Source organism: Anser brachyrhynchus (genome assembly GCF_964034855.1).
Source record: "Anser brachyrhynchus genome assembly, chromosome: 7".
Lineage (NCBI taxonomy): Eukaryota > Metazoa > Chordata > Aves > Anseriformes > Anatidae > Anser > Anser brachyrhynchus.
In genome coordinates, this window is record NC_137701.1 from 19,656,229 (window position 1) to 19,677,360 (window position 21,132).

General features: G+C 44.6%; 1 protein-coding gene and 1 long non-coding RNA gene across 8 annotated transcripts in view; one reads left to right on the forward strand and one right to left on the reverse strand.

Moving 5' to 3' along the window:
- Positions 1 to 1,026, forward strand: part of OLA1 (Obg like ATPase 1) — a 129,209-nt gene extending 128,183 nt beyond the window's left edge. For all 5 annotated transcript variants that reach the window (XM_080600856.1, XM_080600859.1, XM_080600857.1 and 2 more), the window contains one exon: positions 503 to 1,026. In XM_080600856.1, the coding sequence (XP_080456982.1) occupies positions 503 to 604 (102 nt within the window). In that variant the 3' untranslated portion in view covers positions 605 to 1,026. The remainder of the gene's footprint in view (positions 1 to 502) is intronic.
- Positions 662 to 21,132, reverse strand: part of LOC308198461 — a 37,275-nt gene continuing 16,804 nt past the window's right edge. Inside the window, exons 2-3 of one of the 3 annotated variants that reach the window (XR_013953929.1) lie at positions 4,539 to 9,204; positions 662 to 4,419 (exon numbers count right to left, since the gene is read on the reverse strand). This is a non-coding gene — a long non-coding RNA (uncharacterized lncRNA). Of the gene's footprint in view, positions 9,205 to 13,760; positions 16,575 to 21,132 lie in introns of those variants that run through there. The other 2 variants (XR_013953931.1, XR_013953930.1) reach the window with 2 other exon arrangements.

The following is a 21,132-nucleotide window of genomic DNA, read 5'->3' on the forward strand; positions in this document are numbered from 1 at the left end:
GCCCTTCGCAGGATAGTAGTAGTAGTTCGTGTACAGGTTTGGAAACCGTGCAGCCACTGTGCAGGCTGTTAGGGATTGCTCTCTCAAGCAGTACCATTTTAGATTCCTGCCACTGCTGTTTGCCATCTGAAGGGTTCTTTTAGATAAAGAAAAAGAAAGCCTAAAAGCTGGAAGAAAAATATTTGAGTTGGTTTAGTCTCCTTTATTGTAAGATTTGCCAGAGTTTACAGAAAAGTTTCAGGTTTACCACTTGATAACATGGAAGGCACTCAAGCGCCATCAGTTCAGTGGAGGCTAAATTATTTGTGGATACGTTTTATATGTGTGTAAAACCAAGTTGTGTTAAACTGAGGAGTGCTGTGTGACTGTCAAACTCTGAAGCTGAAGCAATACCTTTTTTCTATTTTTTTAAACCAAAATGTATTTAAATAATTATAATTTGGAAATACTATAAAATATCTAATGAAATAACCAATTTTCCTTTTGTCTGTTGTATTTACAGGCTGCTGGAAAATACAGACAACAAGGCAGAAATTACATAGTGGAGGATGGAGATATTATCTTCTTTAAATTTAATACACCTCAGCAACCCAAGAAGAAATGAGTATCAGATGTTGTTCATTGCTCAGAAATAAACTGTGCTGCTTCAAAAAGCGTATGAATTTTTATTTAGGATGGAATATCTGGAAACAAAAGGCATACAGTTTCTACCTAGGGAACCTCCCCTCCCCCAGTGAAATTATTCTTGTTTGTTTTGAATTAAAATATGGCACCTCCAGTGAACATGCAAGTTCACTAAATGTGAACAGCTTTGCATTTCAAACGATTAAGACCCTACTCCAAATTGTAGAAGCTTTTCAGGAACCATATTACTCTCATGATACTTCATTAATCTCCATCATGTATGCCAAGCCTGACACGTTTGACAGTGAGGACAATGTGGCTTGCTCCTTTTTGAATCTACAGATAATGCATGTTTTACAGTACTCCAGATGTCTACACTCAATAAAACATTTGACAAAACCAGCCTTGGTGTGTTTGGGGATGTCTGTATTGACTGACTGTGGTGTGCTGAATGCGATACGGCACCTGGTGGATGCTGATTACAGAATTTTAAGACGTGTATGATACAGTAACTGGCAGTGTGGGGCAGCTGCAATTGTATCTTGAAAGTGAGTCTTTCATGGGAATCAGAAGATTAGGATGCCAATGATTTGTCTCAAAAAAGTTAATGAATTTGTAGATGGACATTCACTGAAAGATGATAGTAAGGATAATAAAAACGATGCAGCATAAATGATTTTTACTGGAGAGAGCAAATGTATGTAGAAAAATCATGTTTTTCTTGGAGACTGAAGCTTTTTTTGCTCAAGTCATTTTTAAAGAGTATTTCATTCTCGCCTTGAAATTATTAAATTGTGGAGGCTGGAGCAGCGGTGCCTGATGTTGTGTGTTGTCCTCTCAGGTCAGGATTTCAGGCCAGTGGAGGGTGACACAGATAGTGTTGTGAGGGAAGAGGTCACGCTGTGCTGGCAAGTAAGTCATTCTGCTGAAATAAGGCTGCAGATATGAATACTTTTTTTTTTCTTTTCCCTTTTAACCATGAGTGAGAGCTAGTCTTCTCGGGTAACACAGAAGAGTAAGTTGTTGCCAAAAATAGAACCAAGTTTGTACTTTGGATGCAAGCTGTAGGATTGCCCTTGCTTGCAGTATGTTTAATGTATTTAAAATAGCCTGATTATTTTTGGAAGTGCCTGTGCCCGTGGTTTCAGCTACAGATTCAGTGGGTCACGGCTAGGGGAGATGCTGATGTTACCCATGGCTTACTGGTGTGTCAGACCTCTTGCATCACTGTGATAAATTTGCTTGTTATAAACTTTGAAAAGACAACGTCTCGCTGGCTGGCCTACCCTTTGTGTGCGAGATCTGGGGAGCGCTGGTCGTGTCCTGCACAGAGACTTCCCTCGAGACGCCACCTTTGAGCTTCAGTGCTCGTCCCTGAAAGAGCAAAGCATGGGTCAGTCAAAGCCAGGAGGCTTATTGTGGAAAAGTTGGCATCGTGCCTTTAATTGAACTGAGGAGAAAGAGGGAGGGCAGATGACTTCAATACATAGTTGTTGATTTTGTTTTAAAGAGCTTCTCCTTTTCCATGGTGGCAGGAGGGGGGAGAGTATTTTAAGGCAGGGAAATTAGGACTTCATGTGTTTTGCAGCCCTTGAAATTCTCTTTTGTATCATTTCCCTGGTGCAGCTGGTGTTTGTTCTTGGCATTATTTTGATGTTGCTTAATTGAGAAATAATTAGGAGCACCAAATATTGTGTTTAAAAGTCAAATCCAAAAGAAAGTAGAATCTGCCCGTTTCTCTTGGAAGTCAGCAAGGTGCTAGTCACAGAGAAGGGCTCGTGCTGGGTTACAGACACAGTGAAAGGTGAGAGAGAAGTGGAGTGTATGGGCTGGGAAAAGAGAAGTCACCTCTTTGCTGCGCTGGTACCAGCTAAACGTGTTGTCTTGTCCATCTGAAATCCATTCTGGCTTCCAAAGTATTCCCATGCCCCCTAATTATTATATGTATAAATGAAGAAGTTAGAAAGGACTGCACAATTAATGGATTCGTTTGTATTGTTGCTTCATTACATTCAGCAAGCCATATTTGTTTGAATGTTTATACTTCACAATATGTCCCTGTTCTAAAAATAGAAATAGTTAAAAATTGAAGTAAGTTGTTCTAGATAGGTAGTTTTTTGAAGCTATTACAATATTCTGAAAATAGAAACTGAACTTAAAAACTTTGCGACATCTTCTTTAAAAATATATATACTGAAATATGGCATATATTTCAGCTTTCTTTTTCTATTTCAGTGTTCTTTTTAACTACTGAAACTAATAAATTATTCCAGAATAAAAGAAGTTTTATTAAAGGAAAGAAAGAAAAATCTGAGAAGCTCTGTTACTCCCATCTCTGGTGACTTGTGGCAACTGCTGCATTAAATACGTGCAGTCTGTGTCTCTCTTCAGCAGTTGTATACGTTTAAGATGTACCACTCCTAAAAACCTGTAGATAGATGTAACAAGTTTCAAATGCCCTGTTTTAAATAGAACTGTGATTTTAATTTAAAACAAGCACATAGCATTTATGCATTTCAACCTGTGCAGTTGATTCGAGGTGCAATGTATCCATCTTACTCACATTTTCTATTTAAAAGTAAATAAATCTATATCTGCATGCTCCTACCAAAGTCTTGATGGCCCATACAAACTGAGGCGGATGATGGTGAGCAGGAGGAGACATTTTATTCCCCCAAATGAAGAAAGGTGAGAGAGGATTTTAGGCACTGTTCTTCCAAAATATTGGAAGTAGGGGATTTTGCAGAGGAGGAGTACTAACCCTTCCCATTCACTTCCGTGGATTCACTTTGAAAGCATGTTCAAATAACATTGCTGTAGACAACTCAGGGCTTTTTGTGGTCTTCACTGACAGCATCAATAACAATATTTAGGTGCTGCACTTGGATACTCCACGTGACATTTCAGGCTGTTAAGCACGGAGGTTTAACTTTTAAAGACTACTTGTACTCAAGGATACCTCTCATGTAGGATAATATTTTCTGTCCTTATCAGCATTTCCCAAAACAACACAAGGGGAGAAGGCTTGGGCTTTCTGTGGGATTCAAAATATTGAATATTATCATAATGTTGTTTCCATTGTATGCTACCTAAGGTAAAATAGCAGGTGTGCTCACGCATGAACTCCTAACTGCCTGGAAATTAGGTGTGTTTTTCCTGCTAACTGAAAATTGAAGGAAATATTTTGGCAGGATAAGAGCCACCAGGATATAGCTGGCCACCTCTTGGCTGCCCAGCTGAGCATCAGTGTGGTCAGAATATTCCACAGAGAAATGAAAGAAATGTCTTCATAAACGTAGGAGTTGGTGTCTTAAGTGTCTTCATAAACATGTTCAGGCGGTGGGTGACAGGCTAAAACAAAGAAAAGGGTATTTATTTTCCATGGTTTCAGCTGTGCACTCCTTGCCACAAAATGTTGATGGTAGAAGTTGGCGAGGGTTCAAAAATGCTTGGACAAAACGTTTGGGGTGGGGAGGGGAGAAGCAGTTGATGGGATTAGGAAAAAAAAAAAAGGTATCACCTCTGCACTTGGAGTCCTTAAGTCACAAGTTGCTGGAAGCTGGTGAAAAGCTGGTAAGTATATGTTGTCTCTGGTTTTGTTCTCAGCTGTGGGGCATCAGTTGGCTACCATCACAAACTGGGGTGCAGGGTGGGATGGGACTGTGGTCTGACCTGCTGCTGCCATTCGTGCGTCCTCTCCAAAGCAACTTTTCTTCAAAGGCTGCCCACAAACACCAGTGAAGAGTATGGCCTCTTTAATGTCCTTCCTGGTACTGCATTTTGATTAAAGCCTTTCTTAAAAAAATAAAAATGGGGGGATTACTGGCTTAATGTCAGGTTTATTTGGTCTTTCAATGACTTTGACCAGCTCTGTAGTGGTTGTAGCATGATCATAACTATTTTAAATTATTTACCTTTTCTGGAACATTGCTCTCTTAACCTGCTGCAGGTTCCTATCTGCCTTCTTCCCTTCGTCACCCAGGTTCTCTCTGATCTCTGCCCAGGGTCTGGCTGGTTGAGGAGTTTTCATGTCAGAGAGCCTGCTTTGAAAACACTGTTATTTTCTTTCCTTCTGCTGGCTGAACAAGCCACCAGTGAAGCAGCTGCACCGTAGCTGGGTAGCTCCTGCTGCTGGAGCGATGCTGCTGGTGGCTGCCGCCTCGGAAAGCCGTCAGGAGTGTGCTCCTGCACGGCGAGCTGGCCAACAACCCTCATCACGACCAAGGTGTCAGCAATGCACTTTCTCGTGCAGCCTCCCGTGCTTTTGTGGGTGCCAGCCTTCCTCAAACCGTCCTGGCAGAGCCTGGCTGCTCCTCACCGTGTCAGCTGGCAGTGGCACTGCGTGGCCCTTTTCACCAGGTGGATTGAGCGCCGAGCATCGCTCCTGCCAGTTGCAAGGTATGGCGGTAAAACTGCGTTTTGAAAGAGCAAAGAATGCGGAAAAGTTGTCAGTTTAAAAAAAAAATTGCTAAGTTTTAACGTTTTTCTCCACTCATGAACTCCGCTCACGAAGGGTGTGTGTGGGGAGTCATTAAAAGTTGGTAATTGTTTAAAACTAATAATCACTTGTTTTAATTTTTACTCTCCCAATACTAATTCCACATGTTTGATTATGCTAATCCTACCATTTTGCTTCAATTAAACCAGGAAAACCACTGAAGGCTTTGAAAAAAAAATAAAATCAAAGTAGTGGTATTCATCACAGTATCCCGGCAGAGTGGAAGAGCCGCGTGCTGGTCGGGCTTTGAAAGTTTTAAAGTCAATTCTGTGTTTCAAGGCTGTCTTTGAAGCAGTTATTTCTTGGCTTCTATCTACAGGTAGTGCCAGTTCCTGATCTATGAGAACAGACGCATATGGCAGCGTGTTGCATATTGTGAAATAAGTTACATGTGTGTACTTGCCGACATAAACAGATGATTTGGTATGTGCCTGCTCATCAGAGCTCATTATAGCTCCGTGCATTTGCAGATTGCCTGTAGCATTTTATTTCCTACATGCAAAATGTATGTGTTCAGCACAGCTTTACAAACCATACAGAAAACAAAATCTGCTGCTGCTCCAAGAGCACGTGCGGTGCAGAAGTTCCCAGAAGACGTCCGACTGGGAAAGTCAGCAGGCCTGCAGGTGGGGCTGGCCGAGCAGAGGCGCGGGCGTTTTCCTGCCCTCTGCGGCTCCAGTGCTGCTGCAGGAGGGGAAGGTCCTTGGCTTTGGGCCCCTGCGGGGCAGGAAATCTGCAGAGCAGAAGGGATTCAGAAGGCTGAGATTATATGTGGGTATGTCCAAGCGCAGATAAATAGCATGCCAAGGGCTGTTTCCGTGGGGATGGTGTTGGAAGAAGTGCTGCTCTGCATTGACCAGGCTTTTGTCCTCGGTAACCCAGGCTCCAGCTCAGGTGGGGGCAGGTGCGATGTGCCCTGCCTCAGCTCTGTCCTCCTCCTCCTCTTCCTTCTCCTCCTCACTGGCAGCAGCAGCGTCAGTTCCAATGTGATGTCTAATCTCAGCCTGGACTTTGAAGTGCAGACTTAAATCACTGCCCTACTTGTATCTCTCGTACCCAGGTAATTTGCTGTATTTTGGTGAGCCCAATAGTCATGGCAGCATGCAGGGAAGGTGAGAGGTTCCTGAGGGGGACTTGGGAGACCTATTTGTGAGCACCTTCACTGCCTTCTGGCCACAGAGGAGCTGCATACCTGAGGTACAGCCCAAGGTAAGCATGGCGTGCCCCCAAGTTTGGTTCCTGCTCCCAAGAACAAAGAAAAAAAGTAAGGCTGCACAAAGGCATCCACAAATTTTGATTCATGGTAAACATGCGATAACTTCAAAGCCAATAATGTCTCCATTCAGTAGATAGGAAAGCTGTTGCTCATGTAAAAAGATCCTAGGAGGGAGCCTGAGCACCACGAAGAAGGGCTCAGGCAGGAATGCAGCAGCTCAGTGTGCGAATGGCAGAGCAGGGATTTGCCCGTGCTCAGCGCTGGTTGTCGTAGGAACCCCCCAACGCCCCATGCCGTGTGAGGGCAGGACCAGCTCCCAGCAGGGGCTCTGCTGCTGCTGAAGGGCCGTGTTGCCATGTTTGGCAGCAAAAAACACATTTGCTCTCCTTCAAAAATTGTCTGCGAACCCTTGTAGCTGCTGAAGAGTTAAACTTCTCTGAAGTCTGAATTGTGTGTGAAGTACCTGAGTTTGGTTATAAATCCTGCTTAAGTTTCAAAGCACAGCATTATTGGAGGTAGCAGTAGTAGCATCAAACAGCCGTGATAAGATCAACAAATTACTATGTATAATTGTTTGTGCTGGGGTGTGTGCAAGGAGATAAATAGCTCATAAATTAAACACCAGTGCCTGAGGGTGAGTCATTCATGGATTCAGAGCTGTCCTAGCACTCTCGAGCAAAAAGTAATTTTCTCTTAGTTCAGTAATTATGCAATTGCAGATCTAAGATCAGCAATCAATGCTAGGTGCACTTGCAGAGTTGGAAGCATACTTCAGCTGGTGGAGTTCCCCATCCATTGAGTAACAGCAAAAAGTCTGCTGCTTGTCGCTGTAGTGGGGAACATTCTCACTGAGGTACAATTCTTCACTAAGATAATGCAGACTTGCATAAAACAAGAATGAAGACTTGCATAAAAAAGGGATTAGATGTAGCCAAGGGTCAGTTTTTGCTGTCACAAATTGGCAGTGCTCTCAGCTTCAGTAGAGCAGTATTAGTTTATGCTAGCAGAAAATCTGGCCCAGGCTATTAAGAAAATCAGCAACCCCCCTGATAACTGCATAGGTCAGCCAGGCCCTCGCCTCTTTCCGAGCAGCGCCTGGCCCCTCTCTGGCTGCGCTGGGCTCCTGCACTCTCACACGGGGTGGCTGAGCCCCCTCCTGGCTTATTCATGAGGCCTTTGGTCTAATCAGGGCTTTTGCAAGGACAGAAAATGGTAAATGTAATCTGTTATTATAGCAACATCGTCTTGATCTGCTTTTGTTTACTAATGTTTTGCCAGTCACTGAATATTTTTTTGCTGAATTCAGACAGAGATCGCAGTGAGAAATCATACGGTTTTTTGGAAATGCAGAGTAAATCCCACTGCTGTTCAACAGCAGTCACTACTGGCACAAGCTCCCATACTGCAAGAGATGACTTGATGTAACCTGCAGCCTTGCAGCTGCAGGCTCTCCCAGGAGCCGCGCTGCGGCACCGAGACAGCTGCAAGCAGCGCTGCCCCTGGGCATGGCTGCTGCAGCCAGAGATTTGATGTGGTGGGGATGGCTTTCAGAAATGCAAGGATCTGGCAGTTTAGGCCATCTTTCATCACAAGCTGCTGTGAAGTGTTTAAATTACAGAGCAGTTTAGACAAGAAACATGTCCAAGCCGCAGCGTGGCCAGGGAAGCTGGACAGTTCCCCAGGCTGGTGAGCGGCCGTGGCTCGGTCCTGCTGCTGCTTGGAAGCGCTGGCACTTCCAGACATATGCACAGCCCCACCACACCCTGTGAGCCCCCCTTTCTTTCTTTTTTTTTCTTTTTTTCCCACACAAATATGTCAAGTTTTAGGACTTTCCTGTACAGACTGCTTGCATCCACTGACTCTAGGCTCCACCCTGATAAACTGAATGGTTGCAATATTCCAGTGATGCCGACAAGTACACCCTTAAGTAAGCAAGGATGAAGAGTAATTGAAAATAAACTTTGAATTATAGAATAATAGAATGGCTTGGGTTGGAAGGGACCTTACAGACCATCTAGTTTCACCTCCCTGGACAGGGATGTTACCCACTAAATCAGGTTGCCCAGGGCCCCATCCAACCTAACCTTGAACACTGCCGGGGATGGGGCATCCACAGGTTGGTCAGGTATGATTTGCCCTTGGTGGAGCTGTGCTGGCTGGCTGGCATCAGCTTCTTGTCTTGAATGTGCCCTAACATTGCAATTTGCAATTTTCACTGTCATAGAATTGTAGAATGGTTTGGGTTAGAAGGGATTTTTAAAGACACATCTAGTCTTTCTTCACTCTCCATGTTAGGGTGAAAAGTTTCTATGAAGATGTTCTACTTCCTGACAGCAACCTTGTGTCCCTTTTGCTCATCAGATGGCTGCTCTTGAAGTCTGACCATTGTCACTTTTGTATTTTTCGTAACTAACACTGGGATCCTGCCTTTAATGTTTGCAGAACCTTTCACAGAGCAAAGACTGTCTGCTCTTCTCCAGGGTGAGTTCTCTTATTCATCAGCTAATGCCGCATCAGTTCTGCTCTAAAGATACGTAGGAGAGATGGGAACACAACTGGTGGAAAATTACTGCAAGAAGGACGTCTTCTCCGTTAAACGATGCCTTCTTCCTTGCGATGTCTCTATCCCTTCACCTGTAGCCTGGCTTTTGACGGCTTGCCCGAGATTTCTGCAGTTCCTGCCATCCCTGCCCCGGGTCCCGGTGCTCAGGAGCTCGTTCCCAGGTGAGGACACTTCTCCTACCTTTTTGCGCAGTGTTTCAGGCGGGCTGTCTGAGTTTCCCGCAGAGGTTCCTGCCCTCCGCAGCCTGCTGGCTTGGGATGCGCGTGTGGGAAGTGCTCGAGGTCAGCCCTGGCAGATGCCATTCTGGGAACAGAAGAGAAATGTTTAATTTATATTTACTATTTAGGGGAAAAAAGCTGTGAGTGCGCTCTTTTATTCCAAAATAAAAATGCAGTAATGACTGGAGCGTTTAGCGCATTGGGGATGTCATTGTTTTCAATTACGTGCCATTCTGACGGGAGAGCACAGATTCTTAGGCTGAATGGAGATTTGTGCTGCAGCTATTTGTGCCTTTTAAAACATTTTCTTTACTACTTTAAGAGAAAACTGTAAAATGGCAATAATGACATATTATTACAAGTAAATTACACTGTAAAATAGCATTAATATTGCAGTTGAAACCTAGAATTTGAAATAAGATGGAAATATTCATTTGCCCGCAGCTTTTGTTCTTACCAAAAACGATGTGGATTAGGAATGGGATTTAGGCAGTGCTCGCAGGCAAGCCGATGCTCGGTCACCTGGCCGCAGTGCGGCACCAAGCACCTCCAGCAGGGCAGGGGCACAGGAAAGGCAGCAAAAACCCTGGGCACACCGTGCTTGGGGCTGTGCTGCCCGCTGCTGTTGGGCTGGCGGAGGTGGGTCTGCGTGGCGGCACAGGACAGCCACTGCTCCTCACCCTACTAATGAAGAGAGGCTAATAGGAATTAGAAATCAATAAAACCAAAGTGGGTGCAGGACGGTTATCAAGGAACTTGCACTTAGGAAGAGCACCGAATAATTAATACTCTATTTCATAAAAATTGTCCCTGGAAGTGGATAGGTCTGTTCTTTAAAGGTCATTTTTTTTCCTCCCTCCTCCACCCATACGTGGAAAACTGTCAAACCCTTGAAGGGTCACTTCTGTACAGGGAGCTTCTGCGTTCGGAAGGTCTGCAGGAGATGCCCTTCAGAGGCATGTGTAGGACAGTCGGGTATCTCAAGCTGCTGTATTAGCACTATAGAACAAGGGATAAGAGAAACCATTTTGTCGTGATTTCAGTATTTCCCCATTAAGTAGGTTGCTCTGATAGTAGATCTGCTTTGCCAAAACCCTTTGTTTCCCTCTCTTGCATATTCTGCCACCAGTTCACATGCGTTAGCTGCCTTTCAAATACGTGGCGCTATTCTGCATTTAACCAGGACTGCCAGCAAGGCACGGTGAAATCCCCGTGGCAGTGGGCCTGCAAGCCTCCCTGCTCCCTGCGCTTTGCCCTCAAACAGAACGGGCAGCCCTTCCTCGCACCGCTGGGTCACCCAGCCACGGCTGCTGCTGTTGGATGGCCATGGGATAAAAGGAGAAATCCCAGGGATCCCGTCACCCTTTTGTCATGACTTCTGTTAATCAGCACAAAAAGAATAATAAGTGCAGGACTGATCATTCAGGAAACGTCTGCCCGACATTACATTTCTAGCACTTCTCATCTCTTATACACTGAGTAATACCTAGGTGCCACAAATTCCCTGTAAGTGGAATACGGCAGAAAGTCACCGATATTTCTGTAATCCTTCTTTGCTGTAGTGGAACGTCTCCATTTTCTGTCTTTGCAGTAATTTTGGTGAATTAAGGATACTTATGTTCTAAATCCTGTCCATCCTGGTTAGTTAAACTGGGACCAAGGAAGCTGTTCTGGGTGAGAATCAGAATTTATGTATCCTGATTATCTAAATATTTTTTTTAAATCGGTATTTATCAGTGCTCAAATGATGAGTGGGTATGTGGGAAATAGTGAAATGCTAAAGCGTTTACAACATATTCCTGCATATTTAAAGACTTAGGGATTTTTTTCATTGGCTGAGTTTGTGAGCCTGCAATACCAACTGTGCATTTGTGCTTTCACTTCTTCATAAATCCATGGGAACTTTTCAGAAAAGTTTTAACTACATCATGTCAGTGAACAAAGGGAAGGTTTATTTTGTATATACCCTCTTTACCTGAGGTCCATGGTTAGGTTCTGCATTAGAGCTTCTTGCTCTCATGTGCTCAGTTTGTGCTTTTGATCATACCACTCTTTGCACAAAGCCGAGAGAATTTCTGCTTCATAAAGAGGAAAATACAGACACGTTTTGAAGTCTATAGAAATTTATGTTTGCTCTTATTTTTGAGGCAGGGGAACTTCAGGTTTAACATCTCTACAGTTCTTCCTAGTTCTCTGTGCAATCAAAGTTTCCAAGGAGGACTTAATGGGGAAGAGAAATCATTTGGTTGTGGTGGTGATGGCATACTTGATACATTTTTCTTTAAAGGCTGTACATTGATAAAAATAGTAAGTAACCTAGTCTACTCACAACAGCTTCATCTTTAAGTTCATGCAAGTTTAGGGAGCTGTGAGTGACTAAAAGGATGAGTGGCTTAAGATTCACTGAGTGATACTGCAAATACAAGGACTGAAATACCAAAGGAGTAAAGGATATATAGACCTTTGCCCATTACATCAAGAAAATGAAAAAGTTAGGAAGGGGGAGGGGGGATTCCTGTGTTATATTTTTTCAACTCCTACTCCAAAAGGGGTAACCAGCCCATTAGTATAGGTGCCAGGAAGCTCGCTTTTTTGACATCTCACCAAACACACCTACTTTCACTGGACCACAGAAAGATCAATCCTGCCTGAAAACCACCCATTACCTAAGACACCTAATTTATATTAGAAGCTCTCTAAAAGGCACTGTCTGGCCCCCAACCTTCACTTCCAATGATAAAGAGGATGTTTTACACCGTATGTGACACTTAATCAAAACCGATATTCTTTAACAAACCCTTAACCTCTAGCACACAGGAGTCATATGAGGCCAAGGGACAAGACACAGATCCAGCTCAGGGTGGCATATCCTTTGATTAAGATGATACAGATTTCCCATTTTTATCAGGGTTACGGATTCTGGATATATCCCTTTTTGATTTGTCAGCATTAAATTTCAGTAGAGGTTCAAGCCAAAGAGAGACCAAGACTAGTTCTGTCTTCAACTGCGTATTAGGAGATAATTTCTCAGAATCCTCTGCAGTAATGATCCTCAGATCTTCTGATCTTTCTGTAAGCAAGTTTTTTTCTGGGAACCTGGATTTAAACTATGGCACAAACCTTGCTTGCATCTGGGTCTTTTCTTAAGGAGGAGTATCTAAATACACTTATTCTGCGAGCCCTGAAATGGACCTTTTTTCCTTTCCTCAGGTCTTTTTCAAAGAGACAAACCTTCAAGTGAGTTCTTTCACCCTCCCTTGGATTTCTGGGGCAGGAGGTTTTACTTACAGAGTATACAGTACTTTAGACAAGCATTGCAAACTTCAGGGGGTTAGACAATTTTCACTACCTGCAGTATATTGGATTCTCAGTATAGTCTACTTTACTCCTGGGTGATTTTTTCCCCTTACTTTTTTAGGTAACCCCTTGTTCTAGGACTTGCATGTGTCTGCTTCAGGCAGGGGAAAGTCTCTCAAATTCCCTGATCCAGGGGAATTTTTTTTTTTCCCCTTTTCAGTCAAAGGTTTAAACTTGAGACTTTTGTATTTGGTTAGGAACACGGATCTATAGATATAAGTGGTACTCAGTATTACTTGAAAATAACTTGCTGCTTGACCGTTGGTGTGTGAAAAAGACCTAAAGAGGCCTGGCTTTTGGTTCTCAGTTGTATGTTTTTAAACAGTGAATTGGCAGATCTGTTCCGCATGGCTCTGGTTGATGACAGAACTGGCTGATGCGGGCTCACTTCTTCCAAGTGAGTGATATCCTAATTCAGTGCCTGGAAATGGTTTTTATTTAGGCTGTTTTCATTTTTATGATCGTTACGAATACATTTATAAGAAAAGCTCTTTTTGTGAGGAACTGACTTTCTCCTGCAGAAGCAAGGAAGCCCCTCTCGCCTCACAGAGAAAACCAGATCATCTAGAAATTTCTCCAGGGAAAAAAAAAAAAAAAAGGACAAGATTTCAGATGTCTTTAAGATATCATAAAAGAGAGTCGAGCAGGAAGCATTGATTTTCAGAACTTTCAGGCCTTTTTGTAAAACAGGGGCAATGTATATAGGTTACTTTTAAGAGAGAACTTCAGTCTGAGAGAGAAACCTGTAATCATGTCAAATTATCTTTAAAGGCAACTTCTGTTTAGTAAATGCAAAGCTGACAAGCAAAAATCCGGAGGACTGGTTCTAGTTTATGGCATATCACATACATCAAAGGTCACCCTTTTATTCTCCTGTCCCCTGGTTTTTAAAAACTTCATTAACGAACAGAAGCATATTCAAGGAGAAAGACTAGGATCTCAGCTGCTCTTTCCCAGTTCCTTACCCATCTTGACTTCTTAATCAGAAAATTAATTGGGCCTTGAAATCTTATTTTTTGCTAAATCTCTTCAGATTTAATCAGGGTGTTCTGCTGGAAGCAATCTTTCACTTAAGATTTCATAGAAATGTAGCTACAGAGAAGCCATGTCATTTCCTGCATCAAATACATCAAAGTTTTGTTGTTTAAAACAACAACAGCAAAAATCACTGAAGTATGTTCTGTGCATCAGTTCTGGTCTCTGCTCTAAGGAAAGACAATGCTTTATTTCTTCTTTCTGCTGGGGGGTGAATCGGATATACAGCAATGCAAATTAATAAATTACCAGAGGATGGGGGCAGAGTCCTCCTCCCGTGCCGTGTGCTTGCTGGCAGCTGTGCAATGCGGAAGCTTTTTCAGGGATCCTGGCTACAACTGGCACCTTCTGAGCTCCACGTGGTGGGAAGGAGAGCCTCCCTACGTCACCATCCCACAGCAAGACAGCTCTGCTGTCACCAGTAACTGGAGTGCTACCACTAAGAGCAGCACTTTCCAGGTGCGAGTGCTTTGTGGGAGAAAGGAACAGGTAGCTAGCAGGGAGCTTTTACCTGAAACGGAGAAAAGCAGAATTGGGCAACTCCATCACAAAGCTGAGTGTGTCCGAAACAACACACCAACATGTGGGACTTTTCTTGTGGTTGTTCAGCGTCTGCTAGGAGAGCTTTCTGTCCCGCTTGCTTTGGGTATTAATCTCACCCGCAATGCTGATCCATAATTACCTAAATGTCATTTTTAAGTGTTTGAAACATAGAGTTTTTGTGATCTACTGTATGAGCAAAGTTCCTGTGTGAATACCTTGCAGGGGATGGGTGGCCCCGAACACAGCCTCCTTGCCCCAGTGGCTGCTGGGGCCGGGATTCAGGATTCACACCGCTTTGCAATTCCGCATTGCACAGCAGCGAGACGCAAAGTCTGCCTTACCTGTAACTGGTGCATTTGGTAGGCTGTTCATTATGTCCCAGTGAAGACTTTCATTCTCTGACTACATGGGAGGGTAGTTAATGTTTTCAGATCTAAAGCTTGCTTTTGCAGAAATTTGGCTCCAGAGTTCACAGGAGAAACATGCCTCTGGGGGCTGGAGGGCTGGATTAAAGTATTTAACAGCTCACTCAGGTTGATTTTACATATGGGGTCAGTTAAAAACGGTGCGGTCCCATGGCGAGGTGCCAGGTTTGTGTCTCATTTTAAATTGGTGCCTTTTAAAGAGGTTTATGAATGTTGGGAGGGAGGGGTGGTTGTTTGCTTTGTTTTCTTATTTTTTTGGACTTCATTTTAAACCCGAGATCTGGCCTCAATTGTAAGCATGTTGCCATGTAAGGAGGGATGATGCCTTGCTTGGCATTGTCACACAGACCAAAAAAACAAAACAAAACAAAACAAAAAACCTCAGGCTCCCTCGGGTGACGAACAGGAGTGGGCAGGACTAGGGACACTTGGCCAGGCTGCAGGGCCGGGGTCTGGTCTCCCCACACGCATCCTTCCCTGCCGGCACAGGCATCCCCACCCTGTGGAGATTACCACGCGGCTACCGTCCCACACATCTATTCCCCAGCTATGGGCCCTGGAGGTTGGCAGCTCTGGGATGGGGGCACTGCTGTGCTGGAGGCACCAGCATTGTCCCAGCCTTCACCTTTTCTGTGCCTGGAAACAAGTGCTGGTACCAAGAAGCTGGAAATCAGCCCCTGCTCATTGAATATGGAGCTGCTGTAAGAATAGTTCTTTGCATTGCCATCCCTTTTCTCTGCGCTTGCCCTCAGTAAGGCCCGGGAGAAGTGGCTTTGTATGGTTGGAAGCTCCCCTCATTGCCAACCTTGCAAACTGCTATGTAGCTTCTTGCACGGGGTCTCTGCTTTGTAAGGCACGAATCAGGAAAGTAAAACACCACCTGTCTGTTCCAGCAATCACAATAGCATCCATAGAGCTTGGACTTGTGTTTGTGTTCACAAACATGAATAGAAAAACAACTTTCATATTTGCCCAGAGAGCAAGCTGGAGCTCATTATAGCAGCTGCATGCTTTATGGGAGTTTTAAAGTGGTGAGTATGGAATACCTGTTAAAACTTTAACAATGTATAATTTGATCCAAGTTGGCTGTTTTCTGAAAACCATATTGCATTATCAGCTAGTTTCTGCCCTGTGATTAGGCTGTAATACAGAATGTTGAGAGTTTTGAGAAAATTCGGAGGTGAAAATACAAAACAGGTTGTCACTGACTAAAAAAAAAAAAAAAGTAACCTACCTTAAATGCTGGTGGCAGGCCAATGTCAGTACTTAGAAATGAAATCCTAAACCTGATGTTTGGACTACCAGCAGCTTGTCATGGCTGCCACGGGTGCCCGGCCCACCACAGGCTTTGCAGGTGCCTCTTTGGGTCGACACGACACCAGCGCTGGCATGAGCCACGCTGCCTGGCACTCCTGACCTCATACAACTAAAGGGGAAAAACCTTCCTGCTGATGGAAATCCACACGAATGCCCTCACACCATGTTAGGGACGTGGTTTCTCAGCGCTGAGGGGCAGCGGCTGCCCAGGCCGCGAGCTTGCCCCTCAGTGCGATGCCGCTGAGCGTGGCTGCCTCAGGCCAGGCCCCGCACACCTGCGCGCCCCGAGGAGCTGGCTGCGAAGATCTCTGAATCCCCACCACACGCTTCCTTCCCCTTCCACCGCTAATTGGCACTTTTTACCCATTTTTGCATGTGGAGTGTGTTAGTACAGGATAGGGTTATTATCAAATTAATTAGGAGCTCCCTCCAATTATTCCTGCTGCGCCTGACGGGCTCTCCCCGCTCCCCCCGACGGGCTGATTGGCTACTGTCAGCTCTGCGGTGCTAAACGAGCGAGCGGTGCCACCGGCTCGTTAGCGGCGGCTGCCTCGCCCCGTCACCTCCCCTTGGTGCTGCCACTGCACCTCCCTGGGGCCCGCCAAGCCCTGGAGCCTGACAGGAGCCCTGGCATGGCCCGAAAAGTGCGTGCGGCTCGGGGAGCTGCCTGGTTTTCCGAGGGTGTGCTCTGGGTGATGATTTTGGACCTTGTTCTCTTGCAGCGTCACTGGCCCAGGCAAATGGCAGCTCCTGTGAGAGGAAGGGGATGGCGGCAGCAGGTGAGTGACCCATCTCCTTCCACACATGTGCATGGGTCTTCAGGGTGGTCCCGCACCCCAGCAGAGCTGCTGGGGGCATGAGGCAGGAGGGGACAGCAGGGGATGAGTGGCTCGGAGGGGTTTATCCAGCATCAGGATCACCCGCAGTGAGAAAGAAGCTCGTGCCTTGTGTCAGGGACAGCCTGCTGAGGCTCTCAGAGGGGTACAGGGATTTACCCGCTGGATCTTGGACCACACAAACATGCAAAAACAACCAGGCCTATCGCAGTGCAGAGATTTGCTTAATTGAGAAATGAGCATATACCAGTGGGTCAGTGACTACACAGCTGATTGGCTGAGGCTATTTTATTTTGGACTAATTTACAGTTGTTAAATGGATTTGGAAAAGCCTTAATAGTGGTTATTAAACTATTGACTTAGTCTGACGTGTTTGGTGTAGTAATCCATGTTTGTGCTTCTCGCTCTGATGAGGCTGCTGGAGCTGGGAAAGGTGTTTGCGCGTTGGCAGCTCCGACTGTGACTGCAGGGCTCGGTGTGCAGCCCTTGTCCTGCAAGCCCGGGTGGGACATCAGCAAAATGTTTCAGATTTTATCTGGGTCATAAGCTCTGCTTTCCTTCCCCATTGTTACAAATTCATTATGTGCATCTCCATCATCAGCTACTGAACCTAGTTTAACTTCAAGAAACCCTCCCTTACAAAGTGAGTGGCTTTTTTGCACCTATGCAGAAGCAGACTCGTTTTTAACTCGTCTGTGCAATGAATAATTTCAAGTGCAGTATTTGTCAAGTGCCCTTCTGACCAGCAGTGCAGAAATGTGTTCACCGATACCATGGTGCAGGCTGTGCTGGCTATGGACCACGGAGCACATGTTTTATGATGCTTAGAAGAAATCCCTATAAATGAATGAAACTAAATGTCTCCAACTTATCATGTTTGCCGTCCACAGGCAACTTATAGACCGATTTGATTTGTTTGTTTTCTTTTGCAGCTAAAAAGGCAGTTACTTAAAAGACTTTTTTGTGTGTGTGTGTTGTTTAACTTCTAAAATTTTCATAGTGCTAAACCTCGATACCTGAGTATCTGAAAAAATACGCAGTGGGCTGGCAGATGTGTGTTTAGTGCCAGGACGAGCAGAGCTCTTTAACATTTCACAAAAACCTTGTTTCTCCAAAATGTAACTTTTTGACTAAACTCCAGTAAATGTTAATGAGGAAGGAGGAATGCTAAGCAGCCAGATTAAAAACAAAAATTTATTTTCTAGACTTTCACCCCCTTGACTCAGGCAATATTATTTTATGTCATTAGTTGTCCAGATAGTCAGAACCCCTTCCATGAGAGATGGGACCTACATTTTGAGAGCAAAACATACAAACAAACAAACCACCATGCAGAACCTCCCCCACTATTCCTGGTAGTTTTCAAAGAAAAGAAAAGAAAAAAAAACAAGACAGCTTTAAAATATCATAAAAGGGCCAGGGAGGTCAGAGGCTCTCGGGCTCCCTTTGTAGGTCACCTCTGAGGGCTGCTGCGCTGCAGCCAAGGGCTGTGATGCTTTTATTCCCAATCCTCTCGTCAGATCGCTGCTTTGGAAGCGGCCCTTCAGTGTGAATGACTTGCTGGACTGAAAGGGGATTTTTAGGTTGCAGTGGAGAGGAAAAAAGCCCTATTCAGTAACAATTACAGAAATGGCGTGAAGTTCATTGTCAGGAGTGCTAGTTCCAAGTGCCCACGTACAGCCATGTTTCCAGCTCTAGCAAATCCTGGCCGAAAACGGAAAACTCCCAGTTGTGGCCCACTTACAGACGGGACTCCTCCACCGACTTGGGCTGCCTGGCATGCTTACTGGCATGACAGCAATCATGTAATTGCGGTGCCAGCCACTGCACGCACTCAAGGTCAGACCAAAAGGCTCATCTTTCAGCAGTGTTCCCAAGTTTTTGTGCATGCCTTAGCAATGCAAAACCATGTAACAGCAGCAACAAAGCCTGCTCGCTGCCTAAGCCCTTGTGCCTCAGCAATCGTGTCCCGACACGCTCTACAGAAGCAGGAATGCACCTGTCCCACCATGAAAAGGGCCATTCTGCTGTCCCAGGTGACTTGTGTCTTGGACAGATTCAGCACTTCCTAAGTGCAATGTTTCAGGTGCTCTCTGTTGGCCTCTGCTCACCACAGTGCCTGGCCTCACACCCTTTTCAGATGCTTTAGGCTTTCCTGGGCCTCATCCTCGAGTGTCTCTTTGTGTGTGGCAATTACCTGCGCAAGTCAGGGGATGTACCTGAAGGCACTCACCCACCTTCCCTGCTCAGAGGTGACTGCCTCATCTCCATCGCTCAAGCACCCAGAGCAGATGCTTCTGGAAGCTCCCAGGGAGGATCTTCTGTGAGAAAAAACACTGAGGTCTGCTGTATTTTTCCGGCAATATGCATCCAGGTAAGAGCAGCTTACCTACTGGATCAATGTTTCCTGGTCAGAAAAATGTAGGGGAAAGGTGTTTTGAGTCAGCAGTGAATGTGCACATTTCCTCAGCCCGAGTCCCCTCTTCTCTTAGTCATATCCTGGTAGCTTGGATTAGAACTGAAACTGGATATTCGGAACAGTAACAGTAAAGCTTTGTTTTTATTTGTTATTTTTCTAATGCATCTGGACGTTTTTTCTTCCTTTTGCTGTTCTGTCAATGATTGTTAGTATTTCTACTTTAAAAGACTGTGTTCTCATTTAAATTATACAACAGTTGTTCTCCAGTCTTAATTTGAGAGATGTTTCTGTGTTATATAAAAATTGACTATATGTATATGAACACACTCTATAGATACGTATGTATATATGTATTAGATATATGCTACAACTGGAAGTTGCTGTATTTGACAAATCTATTAAATAGTAGAGAACAACATGACAGCTTTTTTATCATGAAATGAAAAGCTCACATGCAAATTTAGGTGCTCCATGTATCTCAGAGCTGTGTAATATCATTGTATTCACCTCCAAGCACTCTGTGCAGTATCCTGTGTGAGGGTACTAATCTAGATAGTTTATGTAATGCTGTAGAAATTCAGTGCAAGAAATGAACCTTTGCATCTCTTGGAACAGCTGCAGAGGCTCAGGTCTACTCATCCAGCTCAGGGTGGACATGAGGCATTTGGATTAGATACAGATGGAGTGGGGATTTCATTAATGACAGAAGGAGAAGCAAACATTGAGCCATAACTGCCTGAATGCAAATGTATAATAACTGTGTACATATTTCTGACTTTAAACTATGAAAACCATAAATATGCTATCATGCAAGAGGCAAAGCATATGCAAACGTAATGATATCTCCCTACTTCCCCAGTAGAAAAGAATTTTCATAACTCATTCATAGTCCATTGAATAAACACTAAGATTCACTGCTGGCTGTTAATTATCCTCTACAAAGACCTGGTTATTGTGCTCAATCTTAGTAAAGGCGCAGTTGTTATTGTAGTGTACATAGAGAGAATGGTACCTAAGGGAGAGGGGAGGCAATATGCTTGTGCAGAATTTTAACAAGAGGAGCTGTGTTGCACAGAAGGGATTCATAGGGTGGGATTTTGATATAATGTACTTCAGGAAATGAAGCTTTTTTGAAAGACAAAAACCTTGCTGCGACTCTCTGCATACATGATATCACTCAGTATTTGAAAGACACCAGACAGCAAAAAATTACTCGTTATTAACAGGAATTTCTAAGATGATTTTGGATGAAGGGGTAGAAGGGAGGAACTGGTCAGTCCATAATCATATCAAGGCAGGTGTATGCAAGAGGCTCATTCATCTCCCTGGGGTTTTTGAGGACGCTTGGAGGCAACCAGTCAAAGGCTGCAACCAGCTTCCCCCACACCAGCACAGCAAGGCACAGGGACCTTACATGGGACTTTTCCCCGCAGGTCCCAGTACAACGGCATGGTAAAGAGCACCAACTGGAATTGTCATCTGGGCTGGGTGCAATGCTGAGGCCACCAGGACTCATCAGACTTTGGAAGGGCTGGGAACAAAGGTGGCAGGTCCCAGGTAGCCGCCTACTTCTGTGCTGAACTGTTGGAAGCGCTGCAGCTGGCATTTTGGCAGATCCAGGAGAGATCCACTGGAGGTGCTGTTTTGATGGAGTGAGTTCTTTCCCAGCTGTCCTCTGCCATCTGTCTGGCAGGAGGAGGCAAAGCCATGTGATATTTGGGTTGCCAAAACCGTTGCTTTTGGTATGAAGTAGGTTGGTGGTTCTAGGCTCGTGTGGGAGGACTAGGCCGGCTGAGAGGCAGCACAGCAGCTGAAAGGAAGTCAGCCTCTGTCTCTATTGCTTTTCCTCATTCCTACTGTATGCCTCTCTTCTCCTTTGTTGTGCAGGGACAAGCGCAGAGCTCAGGTGTCTGTGCTGCTTGTTCCAAATGTGCATGTCAAAAGAGAGAAAAAACATGTAGCTTCTGGTGAAAATACTGAGAACAAGAAAACAGAATAAACAAAGCTAAAAAAAGGAGAAGTAAAACTTCTATAAATATCAAGCATAGCTAGGGATGAAGGGAACGGAATGAAGAAGATAT